Source organism: Salvelinus fontinalis, chromosome 4 (genome assembly GCF_029448725.1).
Source record: "Salvelinus fontinalis isolate EN_2023a chromosome 4, ASM2944872v1, whole genome shotgun sequence".
NCBI lineage: Eukaryota > Metazoa > Chordata > Actinopteri > Salmoniformes > Salmonidae > Salvelinus > Salvelinus fontinalis.
Genome location: NC_074668.1, coordinates 53479888 through 53497222, shown reverse-complemented (window position 1 = coordinate 53497222; position 17335 = coordinate 53479888). Strand labels below are relative to the sequence as shown.

The 17335-nt window shown below is 41.1% G+C and overlaps 1 protein-coding gene across 1 annotated transcript in view; it reads right to left on the bottom strand.

Annotated features, from left to right (window-relative positions):
• Window positions 1-6096: 6096 nt before the first annotated feature.
• Window positions 6097-17335, bottom strand: part of LOC129853993 (NLR family CARD domain-containing protein 3-like) — a 37862-nt gene continuing 26623 nt past the window's right edge. The window contains exons 7-13 of the mRNA XM_055920581.1: window positions 16319-16403; window positions 15961-16189; window positions 13790-15578; window positions 13332-13505; window positions 8114-8287; window positions 7879-7925; window positions 6097-7369 (exon numbers count right to left, since the gene is read on the bottom strand). Coding sequence (XP_055776556.1) covers window positions 6813-7369; window positions 7879-7925; window positions 8114-8287; window positions 13332-13505; window positions 13790-15578; window positions 15961-16189; window positions 16319-16403 — 3055 coding nt within the window. The 3' untranslated portion in view covers window positions 6097-6812. The remainder of the gene's footprint in view (window positions 7370-7878; window positions 7926-8113; window positions 8288-13331; window positions 13506-13789; window positions 15579-15960; window positions 16190-16318; window positions 16404-17335) is intronic.

Sequence of the window (17335 nt, the reverse complement as noted above, 5' to 3'; positions counted from 1 at the left end):
AAACACCCTCTAGATGACAGCAGAGGCTCTTGGATCTACCCTGTCTCACCACTGGGCCTCCGTTGAGTCTCCATGTGTCAAGCAGTACAGAGAAACACCCTCTAGATGACAGCAGAGGCTCTTGGATCTACCCTGTCTAACCACCAGTTTAGTGACCTTGTTCCATCAATATGTCCATACTACTTCACAACCGATTAGAGGTCTTGACCAGCAATGTCCCATTGGGCTCAACCAAGCCGAGAGTGAGGTTCTAGAAAGAGGACTGACTTTCATACCAACTCCTAAACAGGTGTACTGCGGGGAGCTCCGGAGGGATCTACACGTCTATCATAGAAGATTGAAGTTATCAGATCATTTTGAATATGAAACAGAGTTTCCTCAGATACTATTTCCATACCCCTCACATTGGGAATCTCAGTTGGAGTCAGTGTCAGAAACTATACAGACTCTTATAGGTAGGAATGTGGCTTCCTTTTATATTACAGTATGTGTCCTCAAATGTTCTGTAATTGTACTAATTGAATAATAATAATTGAATTTCACAATTCAGAACCAGACCTGTATATCAAAAGGTTAACCTTACAATAAATAAAACAAATCAAGCTGTAGAAATATAGTGATTAAACCTGCAGATAAGGGGCTCAGATTGTTGTTATGGATAAAGTGAATATCTTCTAGACGCCAATAGCCAATAGATAATGTTAAACGCTATGTTCCATTGTCCCACTCAACACAACCAGAAAACACAAAGATTAATCCAGGAGATAAATTGTATGAGGTTAAAATAAGTTTAAAATTAATGTGACATAAATGGTTATATTTATGGAAAGTACATGTTAATTGCATTAGCCTATCTTTATCGCTCATTTTCTCAAAATGACATGTTCCCCGTGCTCCAATTCATTTTTCTCAGTCTTCAGAGGATGTACATTCACATTATTCCACACACAGGTTCTTGGGTCTTATGGTCAGACTTTTACAGAGGCTTTTTTTGATATCTTGTGTCGTTTTGATGTTAAGTGTCATTTTATCTGTAAATATATGCAAAACATGCATCCATCATACATGTGAATAGTGTTTTTTAAATAATTCCATGAAATGAACATCTTTTGATAAACTGTTCTGTAAAAGTCTGACCATTGAGTGTCTTATCACAATAAAACAAAAACAAAAAACATTCTGCCTTGAAGCAATGTGTTGAAAAACGAATTCTCGTAATATGCAAATGAGCGCATATTTAATGAGGTTTTGCCTCATTTGCATATTTGCATGTTATAATAAATTTAATTTGTAATACAAAAAGATATAGTATTTATGTATACTTTAAACTGGTACATTTTCAGTCTGATGAGAGTAAAGGAAATAAATCCCTATTAGCCTGTGGTGCCTGGGTTTAAGAGCAACTGGGCTGGCAGGTATGATTTAGTTTCTCCCTGTTTCTGGCCCACACTCCAGTACAGTAGGTGGTGGTAATGCACAATAACGTTGGATGCCATCTGCTGTTAAACCCCACCGAAGAAGAAGAAGAAGAAGAAGAAGTAGTAGTAGTAGTAGTAGTAGTAGTAGTAGTAGCAGCAGTAGTAGTAGTAGGAGCAGTAGTAGTAGTAGTAGTAGTAGTAGCAGTAGCAGTAGTAGCAGTAGCAGTAGCAGTAGTAGTAGCAGTAGTAGTAGCAGTAGTAGTAGTAGTAGTGGTAGTAGTAGTAGTCGTAGTGGTAGTAGTAGTAGTCATAGCAGTAGCAGTAGTAGTAGCAGTAGCAGTAGCAGTAGTAGTAGAAGAAGAACACAGTTGAGTCATAAAACCAGGAAATGGTTCCGATCGTTTTTTCACCATTCATTTTTCCATCTGGGATTTTAGAACTACTTATGAGGTCTGTGTTTCATGTTGGCTTACCCTGACATGATGTTTTGATAACTGCACAAATCTCTCTCCAACAAGGAAACGTTTATCAATAACTGTCATTGCACATTTTTTGGAGTAAATTGAGGTGAATATATTGATAAAACTCACCTTCTCCAAGAGAGAATTACACGGCTATCAAAATGTAAGGTAAGCCTACACAAAACAAACAACTAACTCAAATTTTTGGTAAAATTCACAATGTGAAAAATGAATGGTGGAAAAACCATTGGAACCATTTCTGCGTTTTTCTGGGTATAATGACACGTCTACTGTGCCGGGATATATGGCTAATTTAACATGAAATCGTCAACCCTGTTATGGTCAACCATGTTACTTTATTTGGCACTTAATAGGCACTATAGACATTTATTTAACCTCTTGAGATGGGAAAACATGTTTATTAAATTAAACATATACTCTTCCGACATAATTTAAAAATTAGGTGAAAAAAAAAAAGTTTCACTACCCAAAAGGGACTAATTTTGTTGAACAGCCCATGTGATTTGCTCATATCATGAACGTGAAGGTAAGTTTGTAGCCTACTATGCAGTTACAAAATGGCTGTTGAAGTTATGGCGCACATTTCTTGGCAACATTAGAGGTCAGATAAATGTCTTGATTCGAATGAACACATGTTTTATAATTTCTCTAATTTTAAGGTCAACCCTGTCACGTGAAGTGAACCACAGATTATTATCCATTATATTAACCAGTAGGGATGAACATTTTTGAAAAAAGTTTAGAGTGAGATTTGCTATGTGAATTTCATTGCCCCTCTGGCACAATCCCTAGACAAAGGACTGGGGGTCTTTTACTGTTTTAAAGCTCATTTCCTGTAATTCGAACTGTTTTTACACGGTTTAGGCCAATGACCAGAGAGGAAAATGAGGTGTGTTCAGGGTGCACTCATAATTCAACGACTTTGTTACTTTGAGATTTTGTGGGGAGAAATGTAAAGTATGCTAGTGTTTATTAAACATACTTTTGAGGTGTTTTGACACTTTATTCAGACAGTAATGAGATTAAGAGGTTAACCTCTTAGCGTAGGGGTCAGATTATTATAATTATTTTAAATAACGTACCCAATGTAAACTGACATTTTCTCTGGCCCAGATCGTAGAATATGTATATAATTTACAGATTAGGATAGAAAACACTCCAAAGTTTCCAAAACTGTCAAAATATTGTCTGTGAGAAAAATAATACTTATTCTGCAAGCAAAATCCTGAGAAAAAGTAACCCGGAAGTGATATTTAAAAAAATATATATTTGTTTCCTGGCCTGTCTATTATCTATATCCAGATATTTTCAAAATCTGACACCATAGGTGGATAAACAACAAGCTAAGCTGTGTTTTGGTATATTTCACTTGTGATTGCATGATTATAAATATTTTTAGGAATATTTTTGAATTTGGCGCCCTGCAATTCAGCGGTTGTTTAGGAAAGTGAACCCGTATTCGGTATCCGTAGCGCAGAAAAGTTAAATAAAGATTAAAACATTTAAAAATTGAAATGACAGATTGCCTCTTATCCGCTTGTTGTCCCCTTATGCCATAGTTTGTGCATCTCAATTGTCATTAGAAACCACATTTGTTTAATTAAGCAAGTCAGCCATATCAGCTATGTTTTTTTAAAGACAGTAAATGAGGCTGAATGACCTGTTTCGCTGCCAGACAAGGCTCCGCTGATAGCCAGGTGAAGCAGATTTTGGGACAGGTTTATGTAGGCTGATTTTGGGTACCGTTTGTCACCATTATAGTGCAATGAATGTATTGTTGAATGTTGTGTAGTGTAGTGGCTTTGCTGGCATGCATCCTACTTGTTGTTTTGGCCCCACCATCTGTTGGGCAGATTTATGTAATCTGGTCTTCAGGAGATTTTATTAGATATTTTCTTTATTTAGTCTCATTCTTAACACAATGGGCTATAATATACGATAAGTCTGATAAATGGAACAATTCTGCTTCTTAACAATGGTCTATAATATACAGTAAGTCTGATCAGTGGAACAATTATCCCTCTTAAGAAAAAATTCTTATTTTCAATGACGGCCTAGGAACAGTGTGTTAACTGCCTTGTTCAGGGGCAGAACGACAGATTTTTACCTTGTCAGCTCAGGGATTCGATCTTGCAACCTTTCGTTTACTAGTCCAACGCTTTAACCAGTAGGCTACCTGCCGCCCCACAATTAATGAGCGAGCTAGGACGGATGTAGTCAATATAACGATTTGTTTAGCACTTGAAATGTACAGCGACAGAATTCATAACGTGGGCCGTTGTTACAGTGTTCTCCCTGTACACCAAGTCAGAACCGTAGGATAAATAAAGGGGGCACATAAGCAGACAATGAAAGCTCCTACAATAATCAATGATTACATTTCTCTAAAACAGGTTATAGGCTACATGTGCACCACCAAGTCAGAACAGTAGGTGAAATTAAGAGGGGAAAATAGACCAAATTCTTAGGGTGAGGCACATGGGCTACTAACATCTTACTACACAACATACACTTAGTATTACTTTCTTAGCTACAGTATACATATCTCCCTGGCATATTACATAATTTATGCAGCACCATAGAAGACATTTTTGGACTCACCTTGTTGTGCTGTGCTGTGCTCACTTGAACAGGAAAGTGGCACGTCGGCCCTTCGTGGGAAAATGTTGTCATCAAAGTCTGGCATTCTCTGGATTTATGGTGCTTTCAAAACAACTGGAACTCGAAAAAAAACAAGGTCAAATCATGATGACGTCATTGATCTTCAGGTCGTAGCTCTAGAAAGAGGCCTGATTTCCAATTCCGAGTTGGATGACCGTTCAAAACATATTTTCCTAGTCGGAGCTCGTTTATTCCCAACTTCCCAGTTGTCTTGAACTCACTGAAGTCAAGTTTTCGCCGTTCAGAGTTAACAGTTATTTTGACTGCGGCACAAATTATGTTTCATTGACAGCATGGCCATTGTTGAATGTTTATCATTTTAAACTTGGAAAAGAGACCCTTAATCCCAGATGTGGGACCACACAGCCACTCCACTGAATAGCAGGCTAGTGGTTGCTTTGCAATGCGTGTAGTTAGCCACTGTCACTGATTCCTTCCAAACCAGTCATTGTTGAATTTGCAATTTCCAACTTGTTGTGTAATGTTTATGTCCAATGGCCGATGAGCACAGATATGTTTTATCTATAATTTCTCTTCATTATTTATCTTCATGTGATTTGCCAGTAGATTGTCAACTTGATTCATGATGATGACTGCAAGCTTGCTAGCTAAGATTTTGAAGGTATGATGTTGACATGATCAGTCCAATCAAAGCTACTGTAGATATAACGTGATTTGACGTCATTTTATCTGTGGCCAATGACTTTGAGTCTTCTTGGATAGGCACTTCTAATGTAACTCTATGGCAGCACCCAAAGGGGCTCAAATTCTCCAGGTCTCCCCTTAGACTTGGAGGTGACGTAGTTTCCCCATGAGTGACAGAACACTGAGTCAATCACAGCGCAACGCTTGTATTTTCTGCTGGCTGCCCCTCCACCACTAAAAAGCACTGAACTAGGCTGAAACACCTACATTTTGGAGCTGCCTTTCTCAAGAAAACAAAAAAGAAACCATGTTTGTATACAGCTTTATTAATTCAATGATATATATATATTTTTTTTTTTACATTGTTTGCAAACTGATATGTGTCATGTAATAATGCCAAAATAACATGCAAAACAGGCAAGCCCCCAATTTTTGGGTGGGATTTTATTTATTTTGCTAAAGATTTGGGGCTCAAAACAGCCCCAGCTGCCCTGAATGACGGGTCGCCACTGCACCCGTAAGTGATTCATTGAGAGTCCTGCAATAATGAGGCTGGTCGACCCCACACTCTTGAGTGTTGGGCCAAGAGCTCTGACACAGAAACCAGCAGAGGTCTTATATAGTAGACCTATAAATGCTTAGTCATGGCTGGTTCCACCACAACTGACTCAATGTGTCGAACCTGTGGATGAGGTGGCCAAATATTCAGAGTCCTCTGTGTTCTCCTACGAGTACGAAGAACTGTTGGTTCTTAGAATAGAGGATGAAGAGAGACTTCGTTCGGAAAAGACACGTTTCAGAGAACAGAGGGTATGAACACGAGATGTGCACAGCTGTGGTGAATTAGGTACAGAGTTACGTGAAAACAGTAACTTACACAACCAGAGTAACAGGATTGTACACATCTTTATATTACATACACACCTTTATATTACATACACACCTATCCTTTATATTAACCTGAAAGTAATGCTAATACACATGTTTTATACCAAACACCCTGGATAGAGGGGTTAACACACTAGAGAGATATTCATACCAAACACCCTGGATAGAGGGGTTAACACACTAGAGAGATATTCATACCAAACACCCTGGATAGAGGGGTTAACACACTAGAGAGATATTCATACCAAACACCCTGGATAGAGGGGTTTACACACTAGAGAGATATTCATACCAAACACCCTGGATAGAGGGGTTAACACACTAGAGAGATATTCATACCAAACACCCTGGATAGAGGGGTTTACACACTAGAGAGAGATTCATACCAAACACCCTGGATAGAGGGGTTTACACACTAGAGAGATATTCATACCAAACACCCTGGATAGAGGGGTTTACACACTAGAGAGAGATTCATACCAAACACCCTGGATAGAGGGGTTTACACACTAGAGAGAGATTCATACCAAACACCCTGGATAGAGGGGTTTACACACTAGAGAGATATTCATACCAAACACCCTGGATAGAGGCGTTTACACACTAGAGAGATATTCATACCAAACACCCTGGATAGAGGGGTTTACACACTAGAGAGAGATTCTACATTGTTGCTCCAGTGTGTCTTACTGAACATGACCCTGATTAGAGTGAAACATCATGTTGTGTTTGACACAGGGACCAACTGACACAGGGACACTGACTCGCCATCATACCAAAACCTAAACCCTGGATAGAGGGGCTCAGTGAATGTGGAGGTGAATGTGTATAGGTGGGTCAGTGTGTCAGAGGAGACTACGTAGAAGGACAGAGTGCCGGCTGGCCAGTCCAGATACACTCCTACTCTGTGGGAGCTGGAGGGGCGGACGTCTATGATAATGGGATTATTGTTGTGACAGGCAATGTAACTGTTGTCATAGCAGAAAAGAGTCCAGGACACGTCATTGTATCCAAGACAAAGGTCATTATCCCTTCCTTTCCTACTGATTCCTTTATATGTCACTCCTATATCAACCCTTCTCCCACTCCACTCTACCTCCCAGTAACAGCGCCCAGTCAGACCCTCTCTACACAGCACCTGTTCATAGTTTTCAAATCTCTCTGGGTGATCAGGATACGGCTGCTTCTCTCTCCTGCATGTCACCTTTCTGTTCTCCTCAGACAGAGAGAGGCGTCTGTTTACTGTGTTTAGGTCCAGTGTGAGATCACAGACATCTGATGGATGAAACCAGACACAATATTAGAAATCATCATCATTCACAGAATGTTAACTCACTTTTCACTAATTCATTTAATGTAGATGTTTCTAGGTGTCAAAAGGAGAAGTTAAGGTAACTTGATACTTGTAGAATGATCATATGTTATACTGTATGGTAATATAAGACACATGTATTCCCAATAATTACACACACACACACACACACACACACACACACACACACACACACACACACACACACACACACACACACACACACACACACACACACACACACACACACACACACACACATTTCTTATGTAACACGAACATGCCACACACACAGACACACACATTGTTAAAGCAACTCTTTGTAAACCTTGGTGTCCTTGATTTCTGCTTCTGTAGAACTACAGCTGTTATTTAATATGACCAAGTAAGTAATGATTGTGGTCTTTGACTTTGACTTAACTTGAATTAAGACTTATTCTTAGTCATATTCGTCACAGCAGTCAACACTCACATTTTCTAAGCCCAGGTTTCATTGTGTTCTCTCCACCGTGTTCCACACTGTAGCGGTAAGCAGAAGAACAGACAGTAATTGAGTGACACACGGGAACTCACACACACAAACACATACACACACACAAACACAGTCTGGATATACCTTCGTCCAAGGGTGGTAAGAATATTTGTCTTAACTAGCCTTATAAGTCAAACATGTCTGATATGAACATTGACATAAACCCTCTACATACTTGAGTTTCTCCAGTCTGCAGTGTGGATCATCGAGTCCAGCAGAGAGCAGTCTGACTCCTGAGTCTCCTGGGTGATTGTAGCTCAGGTCCAGCTCTCTCAGGTGTGAGGGGTTTGACCTCAGAGCTGAGGCCAGAGAAGCACAGCCTTCCTCTGTGACTAGACAGTGTGACAGCCTGCAAAGAGTTAAACCATATTAAAACAAAAAACACTGATATTCTTTGGTGGTAAAAGTAGTGGCAGTACATTTGTTTCAACATTTTCAGATACATCAGAGTCCAAACATCTTCTATTCTTACGGACAATACAAGTGAAGTGACTCCAAAATGACAGGACATTATTCACCATTCAGTTTCTATTATGAAAAACATCCAAAACACAACCAAGACAAACTGCAAATGAATTCAACAAGTTAGTAGAATCACAAGCTTGATGTAATCACTGCAGGCATGGAATATGGGACCAAACACTCAACTTTTGAATAAATTAATTTGTACAAATTATTAAGACTAAACGGTAAAATATATATGTATGAATACCTTTAAATAAAAGGTGACATTCTGTACTGTAACCTAATATGAAACATTCTATCTCAATTTTTTTATATTTTTTATTTAACCAGCTATACTATTTGAGAACAAGTTCTCATTTGCAACTGCGACCTGGCCAAGATAAAGCAAAGCAGTTCGACACATACAACAATGCAGAGTTACACATGGAATGAACAAAACATACAGTCAATAATACAGTAGAAAAAAAAGTCTATATACAGTGAGTGCAAATTAGGTAAAATAAGGGAGTTAAGGCAATAAATAGGCCATGGTGGCGAAGTAATTACATCATAGCAAGTAAAACACTGGAATGGAAGGTGATACAGGGGTGCAAAGGAGCAAAATAAATAAATAAATACAGTATGAGATAGATAGATGGGCTGTAGACAGATGGGCTATGAACAGGTGCAGTGATCTGTGAGCTGCTCTGACAGCTGGTGCTTAAAGCTAGTGAGGGAGATGGGAATCTCCAACTTCAGTGATTTTTGCAGTTCGTTCCAGTCAGTGGCAGCAGAGAACTGGAAGGAAAGGCGACCGAAAGAGGAATTGGCTTTGGGGGTGACCAGTGAGATATACCTGCTGGAGCGCGTGCAACGAGTTATATGCTGCTATGGTGACCAGCGAGCTGAGATAAGGCAGGGGTTTACCTAGCAGAGACTTGTATCAATCAATCAATCAATTTTATTTTATATAGCCCTTCGTACATCAGCTAATATCTCGAAGTGCTGTACAGAAACCCAGCCTAAAACCCCAAACAGCTAGTAATGCAGGTGTAGAAGCACGGTGGCTAGGAAAAACTCCCTAGAAAGGCCAAAACCTAGGAAGAAACCTAGAGAGGAACCAGGCTATGAGGGGTGGCCAGTCCTCTTCTGGCTGTGCCGGGTGGAGATTATAACAGAACTATGCCAAGATGTTCAAAAATGTTCATAAGTGACAAGCATGGTCAAATAATAATCATGAATAATTTTCAGTTGGCTTTTCATAGCTGATCATTAAGAGTTGAAAAACAACAGGTCTGGGACAGGTGGCGGTTCCATAACCGCAGGCAGAACAGCTGAAACTGGAATAGCAGCAAGGCCAGGCGGACTGGGGACAGCAAGGAGTCACCACGGGCGGCAGTCCCGACGCATGGTCCCAGGGCCCAGGTCCTCCGAGAGAAAGAAAGAGAGAAGGAGAAAAAGGTAGATAACCTTTAGCCAGTGGGTTTGGCGACGAGGATGAAGCGAGGGCCAGCCAACGAGAGCGTACAGGTCGCAGTGGTGGGTAGTGTATGGGGCTTTGGTGACAAAACGGATGGCACTGTGATAGACTGCATCCAATTTGTTGAGCAGAGTGTTGGAGGCTATTTTATAGATGACATCACCGAAGTCGAGGATCGGTAGGATGGTCAGTTTTACGAGGGTATGTTTGGCAGCATGAGTGAAGGATGCTTTGTTGCGAAATAGGAAGCCAATTCTAGATTTAATTTTTGAAATGGAGATGCTTAATGTAAGTCTGTAAGGAGAGTTTACAGTCTAGCCAGACACCTAGGTATTTGTAGTTATCCACGTATTCTAAGTCAGAGCCGTCCAGAGTAGTGATGCTGGATGGGCGGGCAGGTGCAGGCAATGATCGGTTGAATAGCATGCATTTAGTTTTATTTGCGTTTAAGAGCATTTGGAGGCCATGGAAAGAGAGTTGTATGGCATTGAAGCTCATCTGAAGGTTTGTTAACACAGTGTCCAAAGAAGGGCCAGAAGTATACAGAATGGTGTCGTCTGCGTAGAGGTGGATCAGAGAATCCCCAGCAGCAAGAGCGACATCATTGATGTACACAGAGAAGAGAGTCGGCCCGAGAATTGAACCCTGTGGCACCCCCATAGAGACTGCCAGAGGTCCGGACAACAGGCCCTCCGATTTGACACCCTGAGCTCTATCAGAGAAGTAGTTGGTGAACCAGGCGAGGCAATCATTTGAGAAACCAAGGCTGTTGAGTCTGCCAATAAGAATGTGGTGATTGACAGAGTCGAAAGTCTTGGCCAGGTCGATGAATGCGGCTGCACAGTAATGTTTCTTATCGATGGCGGTTATTATATCGTTAAGGACCTTGAGCGTGGCTGAGGTGCACCCATGACAGGCTCTGAAACCAGATTGCATAGCGGAGAAGTTACGGTGTGATTCAAAATGGTCTTTAATCTGTTTGTTAACTTGGCTTTCGAAGACCTTAGAGATGCAGTGTAGGATAGATATAGGTCTGTAGCAGTTTGGGTCTAGAGTGTCTCCCCCTTTGAAGAGGGGGATGACCGTGGCAGCTTTCCAATCTTTGGGAATCTCAGACGATACGAATGAGAGGTTGAACAGGCTAGTATTAGGGGTTGCAACAATTTTGGCAGATAATTTTAGAAAGAGAGGGTCCAGATTGTCTAGCCCGGCTGATTTGTAGGGGTCCAGATTTTGCAGCTTTTTCAGAACATCAGCTATCTGGATTTGGGTGAAGGAGAAATGGTGGGGGCTTGGGCGGGTTGCTGTGGAGGGTGCCGGGCAGTTGACCGGGGTAGGGGTAGCCAGGTGGAAAGCATGGCCAGCCGTAGAGAAATGCTTATTGAAATTCTCAATTATAGTGGATTTGTCGGTTGTAACAGTGTTTCCTAACCTCAGAGCAGTGGGTAGCTGGGAGGAGGTGCTCTTAGTCTCCATGGACTTTACAGTGTCCCAGAACTTTTTTGAGTTTGTACTGCAGGATGCACATTTCTGTTTTAAAAAGCTAGCCTTAGCTTTCCTAACTGCCTGTATATACTGGTTCCTAACTTCCCTGAAAAGTTGCATATCACGGGGGCTATTCGATGCTAATGCAGAACGCCACAGGATGTTTTTGTGCTGGTCAAGGGCAGACAGGTCTGGAGTGAACCAAGGGCTATATCTATTCCTGGTTCTACATTTTTTGAATGGGGCATGCCTATTTAAGATGGTGAGGAAGGCACTTTTAAAGAATAACTAGGCATCCTCTACTGTCGGGATGAGGTCAATGTCATTCCAGGGTACCCCGGCCAGGTCGATTAGAAAGGCCTGCTCGCAGAAGTGTTTTAGGGAGCGTTTGACACTGATGAGGGGTGGTCGTTTGATCGCAGACCCATTACGGATGCCGGCAATGAGGCAGTGATCGCTGAGATCTTGGTTGAAAACAGCAGAGGTGTATTTGGGGGGCGAGTTAGTTAGGATGATATTTATGAGGGTGCCCGTGTTTATGGATTTGGGGTTATATCTGGTAGGTTCATTGATTAGTTGTGTGAGATTGACGGCATCAAGCTTAGATTGTAGAATGACCAGGGTGTTAAGCATGTCCCAGTTTAGATCACCTAGCAGCATGAGCTCAGAAGATAGATGGGGGGGGGGCAATCAAATCACATATGGTGTCGAGGGCACAGCTGGGGGCAGAGGGTGGTCTATAGCAAGCGACAACGGTGAGAGACTTGTTTCTGGAAAGGTACATTTTTAGAAGTAGAAGCTCGAATTGTTTGGGTACAGACCTGGATAGTAAGACAGAACTCTGCAGGTTAATTCATAAGGAAGGGATTATGTAGCATGAACAAGGAGTAATTAAAACATAATAAACACCATTCCAACTTAGTTGGAGAGGTATGTGGTGTGGGTTATAAAGTAAGCCAAAGAGATTGTTAAACTATGGTTGAACCGACTCAACTTAGCCCTGAGATGTTTAGATAAGGCAGTGAGTAACTTCATAGGTCTTCCATTATCTCGAGCTGTCTGCTAAAGTGGTAATAAATTATAGTGAACCTTCTAGAGTTAATGATCTAGTGATATTGTGTGTCATGTGTGTGCGCTGGTGAGTTGGAATGAACTTTTGAACCTGTTTTGTCTTGGTCAAGAGGAGGAGCTTTATTCTGTAACCAATGACGTCATGTTTTGTATATAAACTGTTGTTTGTGGTTAAATGGGAGCGCGCTCACGAGAATAAATACTATTATGTAATTTTAAAAAGACTGGACCCTGTCTATTTTATGTTAATAAGTATCTTACAAATTCTTAGAAATAGACAGATTGATTTTAATTAATGAGTACATGAAGGAATTATAAACTTCCCCTAACAGCAGCTTCAGAATGTATTCGATGGGCCTCATAAGCTAACAGTCCGTTGTGCTCTAGACAGTTAACATTCAGGGGACGCTGCGAAGGTCAGAATGTGAGAAGGTTCAGAGCTTGCGGTAGGAATCCGGGGATATGGAGAGAAAAATAGGTCCGGTATGCTCTGGTTGAATAGCGTTGTACAAACTGGCGAGAGCTTTCCGAGCTAAAGGTTAGCTGATGACCGTTAGCTGGCTAGCTTATGTTGGAGAGATTCCAGTAATAGAGGTAAAGAAAAATACTTTAGAGAAAAAGCAGGTCCATTGGGTGAGGTGGGTTGCAGGAGGGCATTTTGAAGTAAGGGTTTAGAAAAATATAAAAGATATGCTAAGAAAAAGCTACAAAAATATATATACATGGGACACGTCAAGACGAAGGACAAAGACGTCTGACTGCTACGCCATCTTGGATCCAAAACGCTGGAGACTAACACTGATTTTAAAACTGTTAGCTTCCAAACACAGATGGTGTGGACTATGTGTGCCTGGAAACACATGTGGATCTGGTGAACAGTTATCACTTGTTGACCAACTACAGGAATACTGACCTCAGAGTCTCCAGTTTACAGTGGGGATTCCCCAGTCCAGCAGAGAGCAGCTTCACTCCTGAATCCTTCAGGTCATTGTTACTCAGATCCAGCTCTCTCAGGTGTGAGGGGTTTGAACTCAGAGCTGAGACCAGAGAAGCACAGCCTTCCTCTGTGACTCCACAGCCTGACAGCCTGACAAAGAGATCATCATGACTTCACAAACACACTGTTGATTTAACGAGTAGTGTTGAAGGACAATGGCAGATGCATTTGTTTTATTCTCTCAAACAGCATATAGATTCATCTTCCGTCTCCTAGAATTGTATGGTCATATTGATATACTAATATGAAAATCAACGCATTTATTCAATATGTTTTTCAATATAATATTATATAAACACTTTAATACATATTTCTCTCTAAACTGAATATTTATTCCTGATGATTAGTACTTAAATGTAATTTTATTTACTCACAGAGCAGCTCTGGAGGCTTTGACCACTGGCAGCAGCCTCAGAAGACCTTCCTCTGATCTGGAGTATTTCTTCAGGTCAAACACATCCAGCTCCTTTTCTGAAGTCAGCAACACAAAGACCAGAGCTGACCACTGTGCAGGTGACAGGTTGGCTTCTGAGAGACTTCCTGATCTCAGGTAGCTTTGGATCTCCTCCACTAGAGAATGGTCATTCAGTTCATTCAGACAGTGGAACAGATTGATGCTCTTCTCTGGAGAGGGATTCTCCCTGATCTTCTTCTTGATGTACATCACTGTTTCTTCATGGCTCTCTGAGCTGCTTGACTTTGTCAGTAGACCTTGTAAGTGCTTCTGATTGGACTCCAGTGAGAGGCCCAGAAGGAAGCGGAGGAAAAGGTCCAGGTTTCCTGTCTCACTTTGTAAGGCTTCATCCACAGCACTCTTGTAGACAGTAACTTTACGATTGCGTCTTTTCTTCACAGAAAAGGACGTTGAATGCAGTTTGTCCATTAGATTCTCATTGTTGTTGATGAATGAGAGGAACACATATACAGCAGCCAGAAACTCCTGAATGCTCAGATGTACGAAGCAGTACACCTTGTCCTGGTACAGCCCACATTCCTCTTTAAAGAGTTGTGTGCACAATCCTGAGTACACTGAGGCTTCATTGACATCAATGCCAGCCTCTTTCAGGTCTTCTTCATAGAAAATCAGATTGCCCTTCACAAGCTGTTGAAAAGCCAGTTTTCCCAGTGACAGAATGCTCTCTTTATTCCAGTGTGGACCTGTCTCTTCGTTCCCAGGATACTTTTCATTCTTCTGTTTGGTATGAAACACCACAAGGTGTGTGTACATCTCAGTCAGAGTCTTGGGCATCTCTTCTCTCTTATGTTCCAGCATGTGTTCAAGGACTGTTGCAGAAATCCAACAGAAGACAGGAATGTGACACATGAGGTGGAGGCTCCTTGATGTCTTTATGTGTGAGATGATTCTGCTGGCCAGGTCCTCATCACTGAATCTCTTCCTGAAGTACTCCTCCTTCTGTGAGTCATTGAACCCTCGTACCTCTGTCACCTGGTCAACACACCCTGAAGGGATCTTGTTGGCTGCTGCAGGTCGGGTAGTTATCCAGATGAGAGCAGAGGGAAGCAGATTTCCATTGATGAGATTTGTCAGCAGAACATCCACTGAGGTTGACTTTATGACGTCACAACAGATCTTGTTCTTCTGGAAGTCTAGGGGCAGTCGGCACTCATCCAGACCATCAAAGATGAACATAACTTTGTATTTGTCGTAGTTGGAGATTCTTGATTGTTTGGTTTCCATTGAAAAGTGATTAAGAAGTTCAATCAAAGTGTGTTTGTCCTCTTTCATCAAATTCAGCTCCCGGAAAGGGAATGAAAATATAAATTGGACATCCTGATTTGCTTTCCCTTCAGCCCAGTCCAGAATGAACTTCTGCACAGAGACTGTTTTTCCAATGCCAGCGACTCCCTTTGTCAACACAGTTCTGATAGGTTTGTCTTGTCCAGTTAAGGGTTTGAAGATGTCGTTACATTTGATTGCAGTCTCTGGTCTTGCTTGTTTCCTGGCTGTTGTCTCAATCTGTCTCAGCTCATGTTCATTATTGACCTCTCCTGTTCCACCCTCTGTGATGTAGAGCTCTGTGTAGATCTTATTGAGAAGTGTTGGGTTTCCTTGTTTAGCGATCCCCTCAAATACACATTGAAACCTCTTCTTTAGATTAGATTTCAGTTCACGTTGGCAAATCACAGCAGGATCATCTGAATCTAGAAATAACACAGAGGATATTAATATTATGTCTGTTTTAATGCCTACAGTATTGTAGGACTGTTATAAAGTTTTAAATTAGAATCATGTATTCTCTTAACTGACTGTTTAAATGTGTGAATGATTTCATAATGCATTACAGACTGGTGTGACTGATTATATTGTTATTGGTATTATTGATGGTGTTATTAATGTTGTTTCTCTCTCTCTCTCTCTAAATTAATCACCACAACACATCCCTGCTGCTACTTGATGAGGTCACTAGGTGTTGTGTTAAGGCTGCTACAATATCATTGGGTTACACAGCTACGTTAGCTGTACTTTAGCTACAGCTTCTAAATGTTATAAAACATCATTCAACATGAGGCAGACAGATCTTACAGTTCTCCAGTGTGTCAGCAAGCTCCCTCTGGTTCATTTTCCTCAGAATGTGCAGCGTGATCTTCAGAGCCCCCTCTCTGGCACTGCTCTCCTGCTTCTCATCTTCAGTGTCCACCATTTCCTTATCCTGCTTCTGACTCTCAAAGCCTTCTGGGAGTTCTGGACTAAGAATCCTCTTGAACATCTTCAGCTCGTTCTTCACAAATGTCAAAATGTTCTCTTCAAGCACCTAAAATAAATAAAGTAAATAAGTTAAGCAAGAGACAAAATGCTTTCCCATTAACACATTAATGAATGATTGACAGATCAACTTTACTTGAGGTAAACAAAAACAAATGTATAGAACAGGACCACATACACTGAATATGGAGGCCAGGTCTGTTTGTTGACTCTGGGAAGACTGACGACTGAGAATCTCTGACTCTGATCTCTCTTGTTGGTTTCTGTGGACAAAACATGAGATTACATCTCCTCATCCAGAGTGCGCGCACACACACACACACACACACACACACACACACACACACACACACACACACACACACAGTGAGGGAATGTTGTGTTTGTTTAATATTGTTTTGACTTTTCATTTGTGAGAAGCTTTTTTTGCCCTCCCGCTTCACTTTAAACACAGATCTCCCTAAACATAGAATCTCCTAGTTTATCCATCTCCTTGTGACTGCTGATAAATTCAGAACAAAGTTGACTACAATTTCAAAGTTGCAAATGTCTTTGCAGTTGATACAAACAAGGGACATATAAAATGCTTCAAATGAAAACCAAGATGACTGGATTAAAATATAAAACAGTAGGCTATAGGCCTGTTTCAATCATATTGAAATATATTTAATCTTTAATATATTGAGTTCTATTTTGCTTCTTGTAGACTACTGTCTGTAATTTCTATCAAAATATTGTATGATGTGTAGCCTAACATAAACACAATGATGAACTATATCTGGGATTTAGTGCATTTGTATTGGGTAAACTGTAATATTTACAGCCATAGGTGTTAATAGAAGCTGATCCCTGGTCTGTATTGTGCAATAATTATAATATTGAGGAAAGATTTTAATGGAGAAAGCTGATCTGAGTGCAGCTCTCACTTTCTTTAGATCCTGTCAGTATTGATACATGCTCCACCGGATGTGATACCTTGTAGTGCTGCTGATCCAGTTTCTGCTGGTCTGCCTGTGGCTATGGAACCCTGACTTGTTCACCGGACGTGCTACCTGTCCCTGAACCTGCTGTTTCGACCCTCTCTCACCCTCTCGCTCTCTCGTCAGAGTGCATGCTGGGAGTGAGTCGGGAAGCAGGAACGATTGTGGGAGTGACTGGAATTCTTTTCACCATATTGGGTTTTTGGTGTGTATAA